This window comes from Amblyomma mixtum, chromosome 3, assembly GCF_055824585.1.
Source record: "Amblyomma mixtum isolate Tamu chromosome 3, ASM5582458v1, whole genome shotgun sequence".
Classification (NCBI taxonomy): Eukaryota; Metazoa; Arthropoda; class Arachnida; order Ixodida; family Ixodidae; genus Amblyomma; species Amblyomma mixtum.
In genome coordinates, this window is record NC_143014.1 from 293,752,479 (window position 1) to 293,775,893 (window position 23,415).

The 23,415-nt window shown below is 47.9% G+C and overlaps 1 protein-coding gene across 3 annotated transcripts; it reads right to left on the minus strand.

Annotated features, from left to right (window-relative positions):
- Nucleotides 1-4,055: 4,055 nt before the first annotated feature.
- LOC149355212 (uncharacterized) lies at nucleotides 4,056-18,456 on the minus strand. Of its 3 annotated transcripts, none has more exons than XM_089583699.1 (8): nucleotides 13,033-18,456; nucleotides 12,007-12,081; nucleotides 11,462-11,579; nucleotides 11,060-11,124; nucleotides 10,601-10,659; nucleotides 9,294-9,487; nucleotides 5,734-5,843; nucleotides 4,056-4,657 (listed from the first exon to the last, which is right to left on the minus strand). In XM_089583699.1, exons 1-5 carry the CDS (start codon nucleotides 13,217-13,219, stop codon nucleotides 10,631-10,633), a joined length of 474 nt encoding a protein of 157 aa, XP_089439825.1. In that variant the 5' UTR covers nucleotides 13,220-18,456; the 3' UTR covers nucleotides 4,056-4,657; nucleotides 5,734-5,843; nucleotides 9,294-9,487; nucleotides 10,601-10,630. The 3 variants fall into 3 exon arrangements, with proteins under 3 accessions (XP_089439825.1, XP_089439826.1, XP_089439827.1); XM_089583700.1 differs by having other exon boundaries at nucleotides 10,584-10,659; XM_089583701.1 differs by lacking the exons at nucleotides 4,056-4,657; nucleotides 5,734-5,843 and adding an exon at nucleotides 5,875-6,394.
- Between the last annotated feature and the right edge of the window lie 4,959 nt (nucleotides 18,457-23,415).

Here is a 23,415-nt window from a genome sequence, read left to right on the forward strand (position 1 = left end):
TCAGAGTGACTGTGAGTCACCTGAGTGCGTCGCTGAAACGCCAGGCCAGAACGCAACGTTACCCAAAGGGAGTGGTTCAGATAGAGTTGCGGGCCAGGTATGGGGTCGGATAGCAATCCTCAGGAGAGCAGGTTGCTAGACTCAGCGGAAAGTAAAGTGCAGTCGGAACAATTTGAGGTTACGACGTGCCGTGACTCATCGAAAGCGCGAGCCGATAGTTCAAATCCAAATGGGAAAGGTGGCTCGGTGCTGAGTCAAAAAGCGGATGTGAAGGGTGAGGGCACCACGAGAAAGGGAGGTGTGCAAGAAAGAACTGCTAGGGCAGTTTCCGAAAAGCGGCTGCGTGCAAGGAGAGCCAAGCCAAGTGGTAGTCCACAGAGAAAGGACAAAGGACGGGCCAAAAACGTCATAAGGGTGAAGGCACGTCAACATTGTAATCGTGCAAGACTTTCACCACGGCACTCCAGATGCGATAGGCACCGCACGCAGGCCCAACTGACTAGATGGGTTCAAAGAAAGCGAATGCCGCCTGCCCCATTGTGGCGACACTGCAGAAGTTTTTGCACGAGGAGTGAAACGCGCAGTGAGCCACAGAGCAGCGCGCACTGCTACCGCGTGAAAGAATCCTGGGAAAAAAAGGAAAGGAAGGGTGTTCAGGTACTGAGAAAGGAAGGCACCCAGGAATTTTTTTCATATGCGATCGTCCTCTCCCTCTCGCATTCAACTTTTTATGTGCTGCTCAGGCGTTGGAGACGCGCGGCCGAGGGCGGAACGAATTTGTCGTGTGGCGTCTGGAGCTCGCAGGGGTCAGCGCCCACTTAAGAATTTCGGTTTTTGTCGTGTACCGCCTGCTAAAGCTACTGTCGGTCAGCGACCGAGCAGGGCGCGACTGAAGAATAGAAGCGAGTACCTTCCTTGAATCTAAGCATGGTTTTCAAACGGATTGGATCTCGCATTTATACTTCTGTACATAGTCAGTTTGAGGTTTAGTCCTTTCTCACTCTAAAGGAAGCCCTCAAGGATTCCGTGTTAAAGTCCCCGGATTATACAAAACAGTTCATAATCCAGTGTGACGCGAGCAACAGGGGAATGGGTGCTGTGCTCTGCCAGACCGATGATCAAGGGAACGAACACCCAATCCTTTATGTAAGCAGGAAGCTCACTGCCAGGGAAGAAGCATACAGTGCTTCTGAAAAGGAATGCGCGTGCCTGGTGTGGGCGATACAAAAACTTGCCTGCTACGTGTCTGGTACGAAGTTCATCGTACAAACGGACCACTGTCCTCTGACCTGGCTAGAACGCATGTCGGGCAAAAATGGTCGCCTCCTGCGCTGGAGCCTTGCTCTGCAGCAATTCAGCTTCGAGGTTCAGTACAAAAAAGGAAAGGCAAACGCCAACGCAGATGGCTTAAGCCGATGCTTCTGAAAAGGGAAAGGAATAGAAGGGATTTGGACGGGCTGTTTTTTTTTTTGCTGTTTTGTAGTCTTCTTTTTTTCTACTCGCGAAGTAGTCTGTGATGCGACGGTGCACTCGCGATTGAACCTGTCGCCTGTCAGCGAAAGTATAGAAGCCTGGCAGAGCTCTGGGGAGATGGAAGGGCATTTGCTGGCTGTTGTTGTGTTCGGTCCAGACCACCTCCCTTCCAGACCTGAAGAGACCGGTTGGCGAGCCGATGACGGCCGGCGGACAAAGACTAAGCCCCGACCTCGGCACTGCGAGAAGTGGCTGCGGACCTCTTCCCTTCGTGCACGATTTTCCGGGCGGGGGCGAGCTGTTGTGAACGTGAATTTCTAACACCGGAACGCTCCCAGTGTTGCGCGTTCAGCCGGTGAGCTACAGAGACGCTCCCCAAGGACGGCGTCCAAGCCGGCGTCTCTCCGAGCCTGCGTGTCGTCATCGTGGAGCGCGTTGTGCGTTCGGGCCGGACAGCTACGGGAACGCTACCCGGGTTGGCGTTCAAGCCTTGCCGGCCAATCAGCCAACAGGACGCTCCTGATTGGACGAAGAGGGGCGGGAGTCTGTGCCGACCCTATTTAAGGGCTCCCGTCTCCTGTGTCTGTGTCTTTTTCCTGTTGAGATACATCGTGCCATGTATCGTGCTTCTCGCTACTTGTAAATATGTAAATACATATACCTTTTTTTCACGCTGCTCCTTAACCCCCCGTCTCTTCATTGCTCCGGCTGGTCGGCGACAGCGGACCCGCGTCCCGACGGCAACTGAGAGCCCGCGTCTCAACCACACAACACCGGCCGACCGGCCTGGATCACATCTGCCGGCGTCATAAAAAATGAGCTAGAGTGTTCTTGACGTAAATAATAAGCCCTAGGCCAAGAAATGTGAAAAATGTGTCATTTTTGAGGATCGCTGACCGATACTGAGCTGCTGGTAAAGGTAACAACTGTGATACGAGCAAATTTCTGGCCACAACCGCCTTGCAGCTGCCGCTGGACCTACGTTGGGGTCCGGCTCGCCTGGCGCCCGCTCGCTGCGCTGCTGAAGGCGTCGCGGAAAGTGACCATACTATTACTTTATTGTGAGATGATGCTGTTGACTGTAAAGCGATGTGTAGAGCAAGCCTTTTATTATAGCTCAGGCGACTTCTGAGGCGCCAGCCGCTGCGACGCGAAACGAGCTATAGGCCTAGCGACGACCACGACAGCCAGGCAGCAGCAGAGCTCGGAGAGCCCGCGAGCGATGCCGTTGCCGACAGCTCCCAACATAAGCAGGCATGCTTTGTCGCTGCTCGAGTATAGCTGCCAGTCTTTCTGATGACGATCGGTGTGGCGCGCCGGCCAAGTTTTTCGCACATGTGCCTCCTGCTTGCTGCTCGAACGGCATGGATCCGGAGCTCGAAGCGCGGCTGCGTGCAGCCACCGCTGAGATGGGCTTCGAGCCTTTCAGTACACGCCATACCGAGACCCATAAAGCGACGACAGCAGCGATATGTATAATTCTAGTACACTATAGCAGCGACTCGTCGGCGCAGCTAGGAAACTCGCAAAGGCGGGCGCCAAGATTTGACGAGAACACGTGCTTTTGTGAGCAGACGGATTTCCTCCTTTACCGGAAGTACCACATTAATTTCAAGAAATGCGCTGGATTCTTACCTCTGTATACGTGTTTTAAAAAATAATAAGCAATCATTAAAATAGTATTTCAAGGAGCATCAGTGCTCAGTTTCAAATGAAATATTGCAAAAATTGCGCGTGACGTCATATGGCAGAGCCAATGATAAGGGTCGCCCAGTGCATGGCCAAGGCTGCCCAGTTTACGTCATGTGGTAGGGGCGGGTAAAAACGCGCGGTGAGGTGTCGCCCTAATCGGCTATGAGCGGCAAGTTTGAAAAATTGTTTGTAAATTATTGGTTCCACGCGCAGCTTTCCGAATCAGACTAGAATACTCGCAGAGACCACCTCTACAGACTTGTTGCAATAAAATATGATTGAAGAAACCATTTCAGGGTCCCTTTAAGGGAGGATGAGGGTCTTAAAAACTTGTTTTTTTATTTGTTGACATAACTTGTTGAAACTTGGCACGTAGGTGATTCATAGAACGTTGATTTCAAATATGCATTTAGATTTCAAATATCGCCTGGAAGAAAATTTATCGCAAAATAACATTCAAATTAGGCCATTTTTTAAGGGCCTTTATAGTAATTTATCAATTAAAAAACGCTTTTTTTTAAATATGCAAGCATTTCCAAAGGTATGCCACACATCCTAAAGCTTTCTTTTTCTTTAAACATGATAAATTAGCAATTAGGCCAAGTGTGGGCTAATTACTGCCACATCAATTTTTCTCTCCAACTCTGTTATTTATGACCAACAAAATGACTTTATAGACATTTTGCTAGCCTTAGGATGTGCTTTGGGCCTTTGCAAATGTCTGCTTATTCTTAAAAAAATTTTCTTTAACTGCTAAATTACTATAAAGGCCCGTAAGAAATGACCTAATCAGGATGTTTTATTTTGCCATATATTTTCTTCCAGCTGAGACATTTGAAATTTAAATGCATATTCAAAATCAGCATTCAATGATATACTCAGCTGCTAAGTTTCAGAAAGATATGCTAAAAATAAAAAAAGCTTTTCAAGACCCTCATCCACGCAGTTAAAATGCTCGACTTAAAGGACTAAAATTGCAGAAATGCATTAAAACAAAGAATACAAAAGGGAAAGGAAGCACTCCACATGGCAATGACAAAATAATCCTGTTCTGCCAAAGTATAAAACTGTAAAACACAAAAAATAGCAAAATCAACAATGCAAAATGACTAATAAAACAGGGATAGGTATGCACAGGGGTATTGAACTGGGTGAGCTGGAGTGGTGAAACAAACAATTTTCACACAGTCCGTACAAAATAAAATAAAACATCCAACTTGTAATAGAAAAATATAGCATACAGACAAAAGAATGCAGAAATTGAATTATAGACTGCAATTCACTAAGGGCAATGCAAAACCAAGAACCCAAGGAATTCAAATGCAAAATACAAATCAGTGAGCTAAAAAAATTCAAAAAATTTGCACAGAACAATTCAATGCCCGAGGAGAGGACCGCCTGAGGGTACTAATCAGAATGAAAATATGAAAAGGTGAAGGTGCATGGGCTCTCCTGTGGCCTTTCCTCGTCCTGTTCAGTTTTCTTCTCGTTTCTGCAAAAAAAGTTATTTTCTGCAGTTAGTACAAACCATATGATATGAAGGAATTTTTTCAGAGCCCAATAGCCATCGAAAAATTATTGGAAAAGCATTTTCTTAACCAGTGTATTCTATCAGCTATACAAGTCAAAGTCAGCCCATTAAAAACAGACACACACAAGCTTTCTAGGAGGAGGGACAACAACTGACTTTCGAGGATTAACTCACCAGGCGGAAGCCACACATTTCTGCATAACCTAAACTGAACAAGGCATCAAAGCCAGAATATTACAACCAGTGCTAGGGTCAGAAAGGCAAGTTGCCTAAGATTTACTTATTCATTTTCCTTTCCTACTTACAAGTGCTGCTTTAAAAACTCGCACACGCACACTTGAAAAAGCTCAGCTCCGGTCGAAATGTTCAGAATAAATCTGAGAAATGCTTGCCTTTCTTTACTATCTCCCACAAAAGCAAACACAACCTATTATTTGAATGTGTGTGTCATTATAAGCAAGATTTTGTTGAGCCACAGAGGCGAGGGCAATCTCGTTATTGAGATTCGAAAATTGATATCTTACAACCCCACAAAAGAACAAGGGACAAAAATGAAACAAGAGGACACAGTCCAAAACTCGAATTTGAAGTTCCGCACTCTGTCCTGTTGGTTTCTTCCTTGTGTCCCTTGTCCTTTTGCGCGGTTGTAAGATGAATTCTAATACCAATCAACTAGACTGCCTTTCTATTATATATGGCTATTAATAATGACCAGCTACAAATCTAGGTGTAATCAGGTGCCTATCATTAATATTTAAAAAGTTAACTGTTAGGTATCAGTTATTCATGTTATTAGTTAACATGATTTGCCTGTTTTTTGACATCTGCCAACACTGGTATTACTCTGCCGCAATAAGCTTCTCTTTGCCTCAAAAACCATATATCTAAAAATTAGTGATCGCCTTTGCTGAAACGCCTTGTGTCCCTCCCTGTCAGTCCTTAATTTCAATTTTAAAAATACTATTTCCTGTAAGCCCCTCAATTGCAAGAGATTAGAAATGCCAAAGGAAAGGACTGCATTCCACTTGTCCCCATACCTTTTAGCAGCATTCTGCAGCCGTGCCGGAGTTTTTCAGCCAACCCTTCGTGGCCTGCTGAATTTGTTCTAGGGTTGCATTCGAAAGCCCTTTTATCAGTCGGACAACCTCTGTTGATTAAAATAGAAAAAAAACAACATTAAAATCACAACAGAGGGCTGACAGCCTAATTTTGTTCAAAGTATTTTCAGCCATTTGCCACAGAGATAGCTGATGATGTTCCAGCACTTCATATGCTTGCCAGAGAAACAACATAATTACGAAAGTGCAAGTGCAAAATAAAAAAAATTTCTTTGACTTTTATGACCAAGAACAAAAATGTTCTGTGTTCCGTAATCTATGACAATTGTGCCAAGAAGTAACGTTCACTTTGAAGAATTATGTGTGCTGCCGACAACCCTGATTTGCCATTTCAACCCTTCTATCACTATGTTATTCTACGTTATTTTTTGGTCAACCTTCTGCAGTTCTGATTAAGCGTTCTGAAGAACTGAAACTAACTTTGCAACACAAGGAAGAGCTGCAGCTCTGAAAAAGGACGCTTGCCCTTTTTGCCATAGAGGCTGTATTTTTGCCCCAGAGAGTTGTGCAGCATTCTTGCCAGGATGAAAGCGGTTGCAGATTGGGGCGTGCTCCCCCCAATGCCAGCCATCTGTTGTGCCTGTGGTAAAATTCAGTAGGATAAGGGTGCGGGCTAGTTGGTGATCCATAACATATAAATACCAGCGCAAAACAGCAGGACACACAACGAAGAACGAGGACACACAAGCGCTGACTTCCAACTGACGTTTAATGGGTGAAAAAGGGCTTAAATACTGGCTAAAAAGCTGTGTAAGGAATTGAACTTGAGGCCTTGGTCCATTCCATCGAGAACAGTGAGAGGTCTGAACTCAGGGTGTTATTCACCGTGAAAACCCACAAGCCGGAACAGCCTCTTCGTGTTATCATTTCTGAGAATGGCACCTGGCAAATGTCAGTAGCTGTGTTCCTCCAGCAAAAGCTCAACTTGCTCGCTGTCGACGACCCTTTTCAGGTACGAGGTTTCAGTGACGTAATCGAGTATCTCAAGGGGCCCCATGAAGGACGGTGGGCATGTTCCATAGACGTTAAAGACCTGTACTACTCGATTCCACAGGAGGAATTGCTCACATGCGTGGAAGAAAGCATCGAAACTTCCGGAGCGGTTGGCTTTCAGAACACTGCAGGCATATCCGTGTGTGGCTTCCTTGAGTTGCTCACTGTGTACCTCAAATCAACTATTGTGCAGTGGGAAGGAAACCTGTACACGCAAAAGAAGGGGATCTGCATCGGGTCCTGCATCGCCCCAGTTCTCAGCGACCTGTTTCTTGCCAGGAAGGACAGAAGCTTGCTGGCACACTAACCAGGGTCTTCCGTGGTCAAGGTACTTCGTTTCGTAGACGACTACCTAGTCCTCCTCGACCATACGACGGATAATGAGGCTGAGACCGCGATCTCGGATGTTTTTGACATCTTTAAGCAATGCCTGAAGCCGCTGCAAGAGACACACAAGGTCCCGTTGGAAGGCTCGTTTCGGTTTTTAGATTTAAGGCTCAGGTTTTCAGTAGGTCACACTTGCTTGAAGTATGAGCCTCGGAGCTGTAAGAAGCTGCTACCGTTCCGTTCAGCCCACTCCAAACTGACTAAGAGAGGGATCGCCAGCCTGTGCCTGAAGAACGCTATCCAAAAATCTTGCGCTCATTCCATGCAAGAAAGTTTCAGCGGTCAGGTGGCCCGTCTTCTTGACGCTGGGTAGCCTCCTGGCATTGTGACTTCCGTTAGTCAACGCCTTCTGAAGGAAGTAGAACAAGAAGCACGAGACAGCAACAGGATCGCAGAACCGCCGCGGAAACGAAGAGTGGTCGTTGTGCCGTATATACACAATGTGTCACATCGCCTCAAGAAGATTGGTCGGCATGGTGAGGTTGACGTCGTCTTTTCGGCCCCTATGAAATTAGGCACTCTATGCGCACGTGTCAACAAGGGAGATGGCGAGCGTCGGAGGTGCAACACGGCACATCAGAACCCCTTCATTGAATGTGTGGAGGATGTGGTGTACTCCATTCCCCTTTCATGCGGCAAGGTTTACGTCGGCCAGACGGGTCGTTGCCTGAATGAGCGGCTGAAAGAACATCGCTACAGGACATTCGAGACAGGTACAGGCAATCTGGCGCTGCACCGGCGGAAATGCATCATCAAAGACCGAATTACAGGGAAAGAAGAGCAGTACACTCCGGACTTGACCAGCTGTTCGGTAATCAGCAGGCACTTGGACCAGATAGTGCGGGAGATCAAGGAGGCTGCTGAGATAGCTGGGCTGCAAGATAATTGTGTCAGCGTGCCTTCAATCACCTTGTCGGATGTGGAGTTGCGCTTCTTGAAGAAGTGACAAGCAAAGATATTCTCTTTCTTTTTGTTGTTTGTAACCAGTATTTAAGCCCTTTTTCACCCATTAAACGTCAGTTGGAAGTCAGCGCTTGTGTGTCCTCGTTCTTCGTCGTATGTCCTGCTGTTCTGCACTGGTATTTATATGTTGTGGTAAAATGATGCCACATGAACTATGTGACTCGCCTAACCACAAAACTGCTTTCCAGCATCGAAACAAGATTGTGCGTAACACATCTTCATATATTAGGTACTTCAATGAAACCAGTTATCCTTTCTTGCATAAAGGCGTCAAGAGCACGAGGCATGGACAAAGCAAAAACATGAAAGCAGTAGTGCAAGCAGGCCACTCTGGCATGAATTGCAACTAGTACATAGTGCAATAAAATTTAAAAAAGGCTAGTGTAAAAAGAAGAAGAGGACGTCTCTGCGGTGCCGCACTTCGTCGTCATCACTGGTGGTTCGGGCGCGAGTATCGTGCTGGAGCTGCTTCCTTCGGCTGGTTCTGCCATCTTGCTACGACCTGACCGCTGCGTGTGTTGGTTGCCGTGACCCACTAATAAATCCACTGTTCACTTGGTGGAGGTTGCAACGATCCCAACCCCTGACATCGCCCTGGAACTCCACAGTCGCACGTTGTCCGTTCCCATGGAGGACCCAAGTCAGCAGCCCCCGACCCTGCTTCCTGCGACCTGCTTCCACCTATCACCTGTTCTGGTCCCTCACGTCAACGTGACCCTGCTATCTTTAGTGGCAGCTGCGACCAAGATGTGGAAGATTGGTTGTCAGCCTACGAACGCGTGAGCCGGCACAAGTGGGATGATGCTCTGAAGCTTAACAAGCTTAACAACGTTTGATCTTCACTAACTCTACAAACTACCTCTTGTGCAGAGGCATCAGCGCACTCTAACCAATGCCCTTCAGGAAATAGGCACAAGCTGCAGATAAAGCTGAACATGACTCATTCACAAGCTAAAACTCTGGCTGTGGCCTTCTTGCTGTGTCAAGTTACGTCACTGCAGCATCTGGAATAAGTAAGAAGAAGAGCTAGGCAATTAATTCTATAATGTGGTTTAGCAGCTGGTTTGCTTGTATTTGCTTGTACACGAGTAGGTTTGAACCTAGAATTTAATTTCGCAACTTCCAAATAACCTTACCACTTGGGCTTGGAACTGGCTGCTTTCTTGCAACTTTTTTTCCACTTCTTGAAGTTCCTCATTTGTTTTCAGAGGCCATGAGACGCATTCATCGGCAATGCTTTCTGAATTTTCTTTTTCTGACAAAAGCTTTATGATTGTTGCCAGCTGCTTTTTTACGAAGCAAATTTCTCTCAGCAGGAGAACAGAGTTTTCTGAAAACATGAAAAAAAAACGAGCATGAACCAGGCAATTAAGGTACCACAACTCTCCACACAATAGCAAATAAAGAAAAAAGACCTTGCAATTCTGCCAGTTGCTGAATGAGCTCTTTTGTATCATCGTTGCTGCCCATCGATGTGTGAATGCAGCCAGGGAAGATCCACTGTTTTATGTAAATTGCAATGTACTGTACATTTTTGAAGTATTCCTGAAGAACCAGTCAAGAAACAGAATGACGAAAATTTTTGGCATCATAACTATCCGGCTGCAAAGGTGGCAGAAGGAATGATTCTATTACATATGGAGCAAAGGATAAATGCTTAAATATCTGAATACTTCCCACCTGTTCAGACAGTCACTTAGGAACAATTGCCTGATAAAAGTATAGACAACTTAAAAAAGTAGTTATCCATATATCCTTCAATATAATAATTCCCCAAGATGAAGTAATACAAAAAATTTAAAATATTTTGCCTCGTTCTTATTAAGCCCGAAAGCAGTTATCGAGGAATAGTCAAATGAAATGCAAGTATGCACAGCCCATCTCATGACAAAACCTCTAACAAAAAGATCTTGGCATCGCAAGCATGTCACATGCTGCACATCACCGCCACACAGATTAAAGGCCCGTGTGCACAGTGTGCACCAGCTCATTGACCTGGGACTTCAGTACCCGACACACGTCATTTTCAAGTGACACGGAGTCACAGTGTACTATCCCAGTGAAGATGGCCAGATAGCATCACCGCGCGTTGTCTGGCATGTGTGAAAATGTAACAGCTGTGCCACAGGAGAAGGACGATAGAACAGATGCTCACAGCAACCCTGCTGGGCACTTTTGGCGTGCTTCAAGCAGGACAGAATGCAAAAATCCAGAGAAAAAGATAGCAGCTGCTGTGGGATGCAGCAAGGGGGAAAAAAGACAAAAAGAAGAAAACCGAACCAAGGCCATTTTCGAGCACTATAATGTGAGCTTGTTTCTCCTCAGCTCACTTCATGCATAGCGCAACAAATGCTCTGTTTGCAACTGTCGTCTTTACGAAAGGCTATATTATTTACTGTTTTCATGCAGAACAACTGAAAAAATACCATGAAGTTTTGGTTACCAACGGTAGCTGAAAATGCCTCCTGCTGATTCACTGGAGGACACTGCTCAGGCACTGCACTGAAAGACAAAAAACTGTTACTTGGAAGATGTGCACACCACTATAACTTTGTCACTTTTCTAGCTTGCGCAGAACTGCCAAGCCTGCAGGAATGGTACTTGACAAGGTGATTTAAGTGCAGACGCAACCCCTAAGTTATTTGAACATAGATTAATAGCTTATAGGTGCAAAATGCAGAGCTTGCCAATGCAGCTGCATCATTAATTAAAAAGCTACACGATAACTGCACCAAGTATCCTTGAAATTTTTTACCACCATTAAACACCTAGCAGAGCTTGCATTATTTTTTGTGGTAGCTACCGACAGCAACAAGATATTTAAGTAGCGTGAATGAACATACAATCAGCCAGTCCAAGCAAAAATTCTAGCACATGGGGCCAAACTGATAAATCCACTTACCATTACCAGAGCAAGATGGAATGTCAGGACGACTCTTTTCCTGAGTGACAGCTGCACTGCAATCGCTGATTGAGATGTCAGAAATAAAATGCATTAGAGCCTTGTTACACAAATGCAATGTTTTCATAGCCATTTAGTTTTTTGAATGTGGTTCCATTTCAGTTTAGGTCAAACTGGCATTAAGGTGAAGAATGTACTAAAATCCTCAACCTTTGTAACATCAATAACAGGCTTACCTGCAAAATTTTTTTACATTTTTTTAAATCAAACAAAATCCTCTTATTAGATATGCATTCAGAAATCAACCTGAGCCTCAGTGGGATCATGCTTTCTATGAGTGCAATGTATATAGTTCCAAATTCTGCCTTAGGTTCATCTCTGAAAGAAGCAAAATTCCCTTACATTTGGCGACTGAAGGGTGATGGAGGCACATTTTTTATCCCTTCTTCATCATCATGTCCATCAAACTCATCCGATGATAAGCACACCATTTGCCTCTTTCGTTTTCCACGGCCTTTTTCTAGGAAACCGTCATGGAAGGGATTGAAAGCAATGGACAGAAAACATTATTAAGGATCATAAAATGGTGCTTTGTGCTACATGAGTTAATGATCACACTGCAGCGTAGCCATTTGGAAATTGCTAGCTTCTGCAAACTAAACTTTGTTTCAGATATTCACTTTCAGCCATCAAGAGCTGAGAAGCATGTTAAGAAAATGCATTCAACAGAACACATAAAAATGCCACTAAAAGCAAAAATACTGTTCTTGGTGCATGCAGACACAATAAATTTAATTGATCAGAGAAAAATAGAAAAAGAAGACCTTTAGCTAATTTCACATTTTGAAATGAACTTCTGTATGCCACAAGAAGTAAACATTTCAACTTGTAATTGTTGTTTAATAAACGCTACAGGTCATGGCAGGTCAGATGAGAAATATATATACCTTGATCTGTTGACGTAGCAATATCATCAGTATCCTCTGCCTTCCTCAGTTTCATCCTTGCTTTTTCATAGGTTTCTAAGCAAATAAAAACAAAGACTGTATCATGAGAGCCAGCAAACTAGTTGAGTGATCCAACAAATTATTTCAAAACTGAAGCTTTTCTTTTGAGACCAGCAAGTTGCCAGCATACCATCATAAGATGGCACGCCTACTGAAAATGTTGTAGTCTAAGAAGGTTGGTGATGCAGAATAGAAAGCTCAGGCAGGGTGTGGGCAACAGCACAGCAGACACTTCTTTATAACAGTCGTTTGCAATGCTTTCTTTTTTCTGTCTAAAAAACAGGGTTCACCTTAAGTTAAGGACAACGCAGTGAGCTATAGAAAGAAAAATGACAGGTGTAACGTTAAGAGATCGGAAGCAGGCAGAGTGGGTGAGGGGACAAAACGCGGGTTAATGACATCCTAGTCGAAATCAAGAGGAAGAAGTGGGCTGGAGCAGGGCATGTAATGCGAAGGCAAGATAACTGCTGGTCCTTAAGGGTAATGGAGTTGATTCCAAGAGAAGGCATGCGTAGCAGGGGGCGGCAGAAAGTTAGGTGGGCGGATGAGAATGAGGAATTTGCGGGAATACAGTGGCAGCAGCTGGCGAAGGACAGAGTTAATTGGGGAAACATGGGATAGGCCTTTGCCCTGCAGTGGGCGTAGTCAGGCTGATGATGATGACGATGACTGAAGAACAATGTCATAATGGCATTGCCTCAACATTTACCACTGCATGTTTTGTTCCATTGGTCCCTGCCTTTGATGCATTGTTCAGTTCATTACACATCCTCATAGATTAAATTCCTTAACAGACCAAATCCCTGCTCTCAGATGTCAAGAACATATACTGCCAGTTGTCCAATGGAAGACCATGAAAGAGTGTGGAAGTATGTACGAATAAGAAAGAAAAACTTGTGTGGAAAAAATATGTGCAACCAACCAAAATAGCGGAAAGGAGGTGTAGGAAGTGTTGATGTACTTTACCTTCCATGCTGAAGACGATGACGTCATGCTTCGTGTACGTTGAGTCGGGCACTTCCCTGTGTTTCACGGCTTTCATTGTCCTGGAAGCCTTGAAGTTTGCTGGCCAAAAGCACTGGTCATCTTCAAGCCAATGTGATGGTACCACATCAACGCTGTTGTCTTCACAAAATCGCACAACAGCAAACATTCTCTGCAGAAGGGAAAGCTTTAAAACAACAAAAATATCACAGCTCACACTGTAAGTATGTTGTTAAAAGTAAGTGGAAGGCGATATTAGCAAACAAAATTAAAGTCAATGCATTAATTGCATGCATCCTTGAATAGATATATGCACACTAGTGGTAATCGTGTGATTACATAAAGCACCAATAAATTTTGACTGTTATTGTTTCTATTCAAAGAAATAAAATTTTTTCCATGGAGTTCACTTCCAGTTACTTTAGACGGCACTTGTACACAACAAATGGAAACTTCTGAAGTAAAACTAAGCAGAATGAAGTAGTGGAAAGACCAAATGTTCACTGCATGACCCCAAATATGGTAGCAATACACACTTGCACTGGACACTAGACAAGGGCCACACCTTGTCTGATGATGGTTGGGATGCAATGAAAATATTCAAGTCACTGGACCTGCAGGGTACACTGTAGAAGTCACGCAATGCTGTGAACTGCCTCCCAACAAGCACTTTTGATCCGGCTTGATCATAGCAAACATCAGACACAAGCACAATGCTGGAGTCACTAAGGAGGCAGCAGTTATCCCCAGCAGTGGACTTCAAGTTGAACTGCAGAAAAACAGCAGCTTTAAACTGTGGCCCGTTACACGAGCGTGGCAGCTGCCCTCCAGTGTGCATCTGCTTATATGTCACTGGATGCTCCAATGTTTTCTGAATGGCATAAAGCTAGCACTGAGCTCATTTATTCGGTTGTGCAGCTGCTCAAGGGGCCGTGTTGAGCTTCTGACGAGACGTTTGAGCTGAAACAAAGCTTTCAGCTGCAAACGCACTAAAGCTATCAAGTGCCCCATGGTTCGCTACATCATCTGCTAGATGAACAAGATTATGCACATTGTACGAAACCTTGGCAAGACCATACAATGATTTGAAGGTATGCACAAAAAAGATAAGGAGCTCCTTAGCATAATCATTGTATGCGCTGCACATGCTTGGGCTTGCAAGAATTCTGATTGCAACATGCAACACAAGAAAATGCTCATATCTCTCTCGGTCCAGGATGCCTTTCAGCACTGCAGGACCCAGGTACAGGAGAAAAGAACAAAGTTCAGTTGCCTTCCAGAAGGCTAGGTCTTTCAATGGCCGCAGCAAACGTGCAAACTCGGTGCAGCAGAAATTCTTAAGGTCAACTAAGCGTTGCGAAATCTCATGTACACTTGCATATGGCAGGCGGTACGATTTACTGCCCTTCATCCAGAGAACCAGCAACTTTTTGGTGACTCCAATACAGACTAAATGCATGTAATCTAGTGGAAACTGGGACACAAGTCTTAAGGGCAGTGACCTAAGCGGAGTGTCGCTGACGTGATGCTCTTCCTGAGTCTTTTGCATAAAACTTTCATCAGTTCGCAGAAGTGCATCTGTTTCTGGAAAAACTAGTGAACCGTCTACAAACTCTCCTTTCTGTATGCATTTGCAACAACCAAAATAGCCTGTGTGAGATTTGACACCCAACAAGAAAGCCTTTGCAGGGGCATCGCAAATAAACCCTCTCACATGCACAGTGAACAGCTCCCCAGAAAAGGTCAGTCCACCTGACAAAACAGTTTGAAGTTCAGCAATGAAATCTGCAACTGAACCCGGCTTTGAGTTCCCATGGTAACAGCCAATTAGGAAAATGCTACTACCAGGTATATCAGGCGTTCTTCCAAGGACTGGCCAAAACTGGCTGTGTGAGCTCTTTGTAAGTGGCAGCCCATCAACATAAAATAAAATGCCAATTTGAGACGGTACTGATGACACGTCGACATGTGACAGCACAGCACGTAGACATTCTACACTGCCAAAGTGACAGTAAGATCCTGGTGGCACGCTTCTGACGTTCACTGTACGAGGTGTAGACAGTAATGCCCTTGTGTCGCTCGGTAAGCCGGAATAGCATGGATGCTGCCTCATTTCTTTCAACAACGAAGAAAGCGCGGCGTGAGTTACCTTATGGGTGCTAGCCCACTGCCTCAAGAAATGCCTCATATGGCATTCTGAATCATTAGCCTCATGGTATTCTGCATGCTCTGCAGAGGAGCTCTCATTAACACATACCTCCTCATACTGAAGCTCGGCTTCGTCTGAGGAGATGGTAGTGTCGCTTCCTTGAGCATCAATTAGCTCAGCAGACCGCCTACTGGACTCACTGTCTGAAATGGAAGCAGCGCGCACTGTTCCATTTACATCACGGTCATTACCAGCTTGAGCATTTACACCAGCTTTTTGCCTGCTGTCAGCGCTCCCGGCATCGGCCATGCCACGCGCATCAGGACGAATATCGCATACAACGGAGTGCCTGTCAAGTGTTACCTGTTCAGATGAAATGATCACCCTTTCATCTAAAAGATCCACTAGAAGAGCGCTTCCACCTGCTAAGTTCACGTTCCGTTCGTTTACACTTTCAATTGCACAAACGGACATGATAGCGCCACTACTGTTGGAACTGCGCTCTCCAGCAATTAGACCGTAAACCTAATCGTTCAGTCGGTGCAATTTCTGCTATCGCGATAACTCATCAAACATTTTCTTGCGTCGTTGCATGCTGAACAATTAGCTTCGGGCCAACTGAAAATTATGATTCATACCTTCAGGGTGATGAAGCAAAAGCAAGACCTCCGAAACCTCTCACGCTGCAGCGCCTGGCCCACTGGGTACTACCTGTACTACCGCGCTTCTAGAGCTGGCGTGACGTTTCACGCCAAATCGGACCGCAGAAAAAAACAAATTTTAATTGAGCTTTAAAAATATATTTAATAAATACACATGTGTATGTACTGTTTCCATTAAATAGTACCTTTTAAATTTACCAGCTACGCTTTAACGCATCACGTTATTAAAGAGTGCAGTCCTAATCTTGCTCAGTCTTGGCGTCGCGCTCCCTCCTCAGTTTTTTTTTTCCTGCATGCTTTCGGCCCGGTCTCGCCACCTCTCATATACCCCTTCCTTCCCGCCTCTCTATTTGCCCTGCCGATCTTGGGCATCGCGTGCGCGCTTCATCAAACGCCGGCCAGGACAGTGCTACGCAGTCGTTTCGGCTCCCTCCGGCTCTCTGTCTTGCAGTGGAGCCAATGGGAAAGCGCGCCTTTGGCAATCGAATATTCCCGCGGCACTGCCGTGCATTGTGAATCGGGGTTTTTCATTTAGTTATCTGTGACGCGACTCTGGTTACCTCCTGTTTAAGTGTAAACGAGTAGTGCAATGTTGTTGCATATATCCATGAAACGTCTTGTGAGGAAGTATAGTAGACTTCTGAAGGAGAACGTCTAGACGACAACTTGCTTAAGCCATCTAGCAGTCATCTTGTGTAGCCAAGCATTTTAAAATCCATCATAAGACAGCTTCCAGATGTCTTGGCTAAGATCTCTTCTAGCAAGCATAAAACGTCGTCTTGGAGATGTCTTTGGTAGCTCAAGATATATATGACCAATATAGACATTTCAAGACGTCTACAAGATATTCGGTGCTCAGTGTGATTTCCATAAAAGCATGTTAATTTCAATTCGGTAGAAAAATGTTGATTGGCACTAGGCAGTGTCTTCCTGCAGTTCACATAATTTTTCCTTTTGCGCTTTACAATGTTAAGTTGTAGAAATATTTATCCAAGACCCTAGAGCATATTATACACAAACATTGTGGGTTTCTACGTGGACACAGGCCACCAACCACCGCGGGTTCGAGCTTCGCGCGAGCCAAGGGCCCCGATCAGCCGTCACCACACACACACTGGGACACCGATGCAGTGCACTCAACCTCCGCTGGGAGGAGAGCGATTCACCGCAAAGAAATAGGCTTCCAAGTTCACAAAGGAGACGTTTATTCACGTCGTCCTTCAGCAGTACACACACACTCAATCATCACCCCGTCCCGGGGGCGCGCGAGGAGCAAGGCTCCGCTGCGCGCACGAAGCGACTCGAGCAATGCGCGCCGCTAGCACGCCGCTGCAGGAGAATGTCCCCGCGGCAGTACTGTGATCTCCCTCTCGTGTCGACCGTTGGGCCGGTTGCGAGAGAGAGTGGGCAATAAACGCAAGGTACGCCTGTTGGAGGTCGCTGGCCCCCCGCCGGACAGGCTCGAGCCGCTGCAGGTCAGAGGACACGTGCGGGCGAGCTCGAGTATATGCACTGGTCCGAGCGGCAAAGGCCGGCAGGGACAAACAGTAGCGTACGCACCTTACACTGTCTCGGAGGGATCTCTCTCTGGGCCCCGCTCGGACGGTCGCGCGGTGCGCGGCCGCCCCAAGCGGGTCCCGAATTCCCGCCAAAAGGCACCAATGGCAAAGGCCGTTGGGGAGCCGGGGCGGAGCTGTGGCCAAATGACAGTGATTAGTCACCTAGCCGCCTCTCCACCGCCTGAGGCGGGAGCAAGGGAAAGAGGAGAAACAACGCGGGAAGCCGGCACAGCCGCGCAAAGGCAACGCCGGAAAGCCAGGATTCCCACATCCCCCTCTCCTTAAATGCCCTCCTACCCATCGGCAAAGCACGCGGCCAAAATAAATGAATACACAAAAAAAACTAGCTACACTTCAGTTCCAAAATAAAGAAATGAATGCACAAAAAAATAGCTAGCTACACTTCAGTTCCAGCCAGAACAACGTAAGAAAACAACACCCAAACAAAGGAAAACAAGGCAAACAACACTTGCATACGCTTCAGTAAATCAAAACAGCATGCAGATTATATACACGGTACACAAGGAGATGTGAATACAACTGTACAGCTATGTGACAGGTGGATGTCAGCCTCAAAGTTCGATGGCACGGCCCAGTGGGCCGGTCGGCGACTCACCGCTCGCAGACTTCAAGTTGAACGGGTTGGGAGGGGCGATGACTGATGGTGGTATTCTTTCAGTTGATGACGACGGGGCCGCGGCAGAGCACTAACCTCGCGCCCTTGGACACGTCACGTTCGGCACAAGAGAGTGCACCCCCTTCACGCCGGCTGAAACGGGCGAGGACGTTCGGCGGCATCCTGATGTGTAACCTTGGCAACAGCGGGGGGTCCTTGTCATCCTCGCGCTCACGCAGAAGCACACAACGGCACAACCCACAGGCGTCGCCTTGGCTCATGGTTACGCGCGCACACAGCCACAGCCACAAACACGCATACACCGGCACGTGCGCGGACGCTGGTCGGCGACAACGATCCCCTCATCAGAAGCGTCCAGAGGTGCCGCGGCGAGGCTCAAAGGGTGCACTTTCTGCCCCCCATCGCCCCAAACGCCCCGCCAACTTCCCCTCCATACGGGCCGCACAAAACTCGCGCACCGCGACACACGGCTCCTTAGCGAGCCAACCACCCACAGTCGGGCCGGAAATGAGAAAAGGCGCGCCGTATAAACGACACCCATCTTTTGCTTCTAGAAGATAAGAGCCAGCACGAGCGGGCTGAAGTTTGCCTATGTACAAGTCTGGTACGTTAGAACAAAAACAGACGAACAAGCAGGAAACGAAAGTGGCTAGAAACTGACTCAAGCAAACAAATAAATAAACAGATAAACACACAAGGCTGGAACTCAGCATGCTGCAAAAACAACAACAAAAAAAATAACACCGTGCTTCGCCTGGGTAGGGCCTGACGAGAAAGCTCGCAGCTAGCTGAGGCTGCGTGCCTTCGGTTGCGGAAAAGTCCGCCGTCCGGCATCAATCACACCGGTGACCGTCGCCTCAGATTGTACCGGTGCTCCGTACGCTTGTGTTCCGCAGCACCAGTTGTGCCTTTGCGCTTGCCTTTGATACCAATGGGTACCGGCGCAAGCTCGTCAGACCGTGACGCATAGGCCTTCAGGTAAATGAACCCCTGCTTGCTCCTGGGGAAAGGCCCCATCAAATCGCAGGTGGCCATCTGCCACGGACGCACACTGTCAATCGGTTTCATCATTCCAGGCGGCTTGCCGCCCCGTGACTGCACCGCTTGACAGACATGGCAGAAACGGCAATAGCGGAAAATTTCACGCTTCATGCCGGGCCACGTCACCGATTGACTCAGTTTTGCAAAAACTTTGGAGCCACTCAGATGACCGGCCAGTGGTTCGTCATGAGAGAATCTCAACAGTGCGCATCTCAGACTTTTGGGGATAACCACCTTGAACGGGTCGATGGACTCGTCATCGGTGGCTATGTACTTCAGCACGAGCCCGTCAAGGTCCAGCAAATATGAATCCCCGGGGTTTGACACGACACGCGCTGGCTTCTGCCCCCCTGCGCCCGCTACAATACCAGTAGCGTCACGGCGCTCCGTCTCCCTGAGACCGTCGCTCACCTCGCGACAAAAGGGGTCATTTTGCTGGGCTTTCAGTAGCTCTTTACGGCTGAAAACAATTCCAGTCATCCCAGAGGGGAGCCTGGTCTCGTCCCCACTCAGGTTTGCAGCCAAAATTGCCTCTCGTCCTCTTTGCGAAGCGCTGCTTGCCTGGTTAGCGGAATGGGTTAACCCGTTTGCGGGCTCCCCCTCCTTGCCGCCCGGCGGCTCGTCCGCTGTTTCGCCCCCTCCGCCTACAGGCGTCAAGGCGCCGCTGGCGAGTGGGGCACAGGATAGTGCGTCAGCTACCACGTTTGTGCTCCCCTTTCAATACTGCACCGAGAAGAGTCGTAATGCTGTATCAGGAAAGCCCAGCGCGCCAGCCGACCCGCAGGCTCGCGGAGCCGCATCAGCCAACTGAGCGCCCTGTGGTCTGTCTGCACCACGAATTGCGTTCCATCAAGGTAGACGTCAAATTTGCGCAGTGCAAACACGATGGCGAGGCACTCCTTCTCGGTCACGGAATAATTTCTCTCCGAGGGCAGCAAGGAGCGGCTGGAAAAGGCCAGCGGTTGCAGCACGCCATCGAATTCCTGTAGGAGAACTGCTCCTAAACCCAAATCGCTCGCGTCAATCTGGACTACGAACTGTCTGGTCAGGTCGGGTAGCCTGAGCTGCGCTGTCTCGGCAATGGCACTAGACAGGAGGCGAAAGGATCGCTCTTGCTCGGGCTCCCATCGCCACGCGGCAGTCTTTCCCAAGAGCTAGGTCAAGGGTGCCTGCACGCGGGCACAGGACGATAAAAGTTGGCCATACCCACACAACAGCGCAGGCCGCGTACGTCCTTGGGCGCGGGAAATTCGAGTATGGCTCGAAGTTTCTCCGCATCTGGCTCAATGGAGCCCCGGCCTCAGCGACTGCACCCCTGCCTCAGTGGAGGCTTGGGCGGGCTGCACGAACAAGGGAGGCAAGGCTCCTAGTTCGATGAGTGGCGTGGTTTCCACAGGGAACCGGGCCAGCGCCTCGCCGTTCCCAGAGCAGGATCGACTGCTCGCGGGGCACGGCTGCTGCTGTTCGAAACTGCCGGTTGCGGCAGTGTGACACGAACTGCTTTCGCACTGGGCGGAAAGCGTGCACAGCTGAGGCATGTGACCAGCGGATTCACCGCAGGGTGCTTCCGATACAGCTCCAATGGGAGCCGCGTGGTCGACATTTTGGGTTGTCGCCGTAAACCCCAATGGGGGCCGCGGCCAACCACGGTGTCTGGCTATTCGAAGGAACAGCAGCCAGCGGATCAAACGACGCTACAACTCCGTAGGGAGTCGACATGTAGCTGCCGAGTGCCCCGCTGGGGGTGGTAGACATGGTGCGCAAGCGTGATCGGCAAGGCGACCTGCTCGGCTAATGTGCCATCAAAGGCGTAAGCGCCAATGACTTATCACGTTGGGCGCCAGTTGTGGGTTTCTACGTGGGCACAGGCTACCAACCACCGCGGGTTCGAGCTTCGCGCGAGCCAAGGGCCCCGATCAGCCGTCACCACACACACACTGGGACACCGATGCAGTGCACTCAACCTCCGCTGGGAGGAGAGCGATTCGCCGCAAAGAAATAGGCCTCCAAGTTCACAAAGGAGACGTTTATTCACGTCGTCCTTCAGCAGTACACACACACTCAATCGTCACCCCGTCCCGGGGGCGCGCGAGGAGCAAGGCTCCGCTGCGCGCACGAAGCGACTCGAGCAATGCGCGCCGCTAGCACGCCGCTGCAGGAGAATGTCCCCGCGGCAGTACTGTGATCTCCCTCTCGTGTCGACCGTTGGGCCGGTTGCGAGAGAGAGTGGGCAATAAACGCAAGGTACGCCTGTCGGAGGTCGCTGGACCCCGCTGGACAGGCTCGAGCCGCTGCAGGTCAGAGGACACGTGCGGGCGAGCTCGAGTATATGCACTGGTCCGAGCGGCAAAGGCCGGCAGGGACAAACAGTAGCGTACGCACCTTACGCTGTCTCGGAGGGATCTCTCTCTGGGCCCCGCTTGGACGGTCGCGCGGTGCGCGGCCGCCCCAAGCGGGTCCCGAATTCCCGCCAAAAGGCACCAATGGCAAAGGCCGTTGGGGAGCCGGGGCGGAGCTGTGGCCAAATGGCAGTGATTAGTCACCTAGCCGCCTCTCCACTGCCTGAGGCGGGAGCAAAGGAAAGAGGAGAAACAACGCGGGAAGCCGGCAAAGCTGCGCAAAGGCAACGGCGGAAAGCCAGGATTCCCACAACATTTAGCTACCTCTCTCAATGAACATAACATATTTTGTGAATATTTCCTGGGTGAAATAACTGCCTGGCCAAACATGTCCAATTCCATGGCTAGTCCAGTTGGATCCAATTGGTCGAGTGGCTAAGAACATAATGCATAAGCGCACCGCCTGTATTGCTGTCAGGAAAAAAAACGCTACTTCGAATTTGAAATTTTTTAACTTTTTTTTTTAATTTTGTGTTTCCGCTGCATGACTTGTGCCCATTACTTTCCATTTTTAGCCGGCAGTTAGATACTTATTCCGGCTGGCAGCTAATAAAGATTTCAGTTGTGAGCCAGCGCTACCAGTGCTGTGTTGTTTCTGCCTGTGTTACAGTGGCTGGAATAGGGGAATTCCAGCCACTGTACCTGTGTCCTCCTTCTTGTCCCGTTCGTTGTGCTCTAGCAAAGCAGACATTTGGGCTAGTTGGTTTGAATTCATGGAATACTCATGAAATATCGGAACCAACTCGCCCAGCAACTTAACCTTGGCTAAAAACACAACTAGAACCAATTGGTTCCACTTGGGAAATCTAATTGGAAGCAATGGGAATGTCCAATTAGTTCCAACTGGTTAGTTTTGGTTTTATGGGGTTTAACGTCCCAAAGCGACTAAGGCTATGAGAGACGCCGTAGTGGAGGGCTCCGGAAATTTCGACCACCTGGGGTTCTTCGTGCACTGACATCGCACAGTACACGGGCCTCTAGAATTTCTCCTCCAAAGAAATTCTAGCCGCCGCTGCAGGCAATTAGTTCCAACTAGAATGTCCAATTGGTTCCAATGTGTTTTTGTGTTTTTTTTTAATGGGATGCGCCTTTCCATTGCTTTCGAAGCTGCGCCGCGAAGCGCGAGGACCGTAGTGAAGCTTTCGCTTCAAACATTACTTGCGTCATTTCTGCAGCAATTATAGCAATTCCTTTAACAAGTCTTGTACGGTGCAAAAAAGGATGTACATTAGCAAATAGGGTAAAAGCCAGGTACAGGGCATCTTTCTATCGTAGGTACCCCACGGCGGAGAACTTAATTTGAAAACAGCCGGAGCGCGTTGCTCCGAGAAAACCTCATGGCAAAAATATGTCTTCAATCAATGCTACGTACTACTTGTTGCCATTTATAACTTATGTATGGCTTAAAGGGACCCTGAAAAGGGTGTTTGAGGTTGGCTATCATATGCTAGCATTATGTAGAGTACAGGCCATTGAGCATTCTTGCCTTAATTCTTGCCACATACAAGACCTAAAAAACGAGCCAATCAGTGATTTACAATACATTTTTGTAAGCTCCCGCTTCCACACCTCGTGGTGACCAGCGGTGCCGGACTTTCGCGTGAATCCGCGTAAACACGTGATGTAGCACTTTTTATTTGGTTCTCCATGCAAACTCCTGTCCCGGGGGAATTCCCGAGCGCGTTGGCAGCTGGCGGAGGGGCCCAGTGAGTGTGGCCGACCGAAAAGCGCCGACATTTCGGCGTGCAAAAAGTGAAGAGAGTAAAGGCAAAAACGTGAAGACGCAGAAATTCACATTTTGACTGCATTCAGATAACTCAGCTTCCACAAGACGCGTTAAAAAGAATCTTGCTGGAGAATATTTGTGAACCTTTAACATCCTAGCACACTGCAGCTTTATTCAGAGCCCCTTTTAAGT

Excerpts from the sequence above, each read along its gene's own strand:
- LOC149355212 (XM_089583699.1), bottom strand. The coding sequence starts at position 13,219 with ATGTTTGCTGTTGTGCGATTTTGTGAAGACAACAGCGTTGATGTGGTA. Across the intron at positions 12,082-13,032 it reads CATCGTCTTCAGCATGGAAG|AAACCTATGAAAAAGCAAGG; the intron begins GTAAAGTACATC and ends TTATTTGCTTAG. Across the intron at positions 10,660-11,059 it reads TCCATCTTGCTCTGGTAATG|TGCAGTGCCTGAGCAGTGTC; the intron begins GTAAGTGGATTT and ends TTTGTCTTTCAG.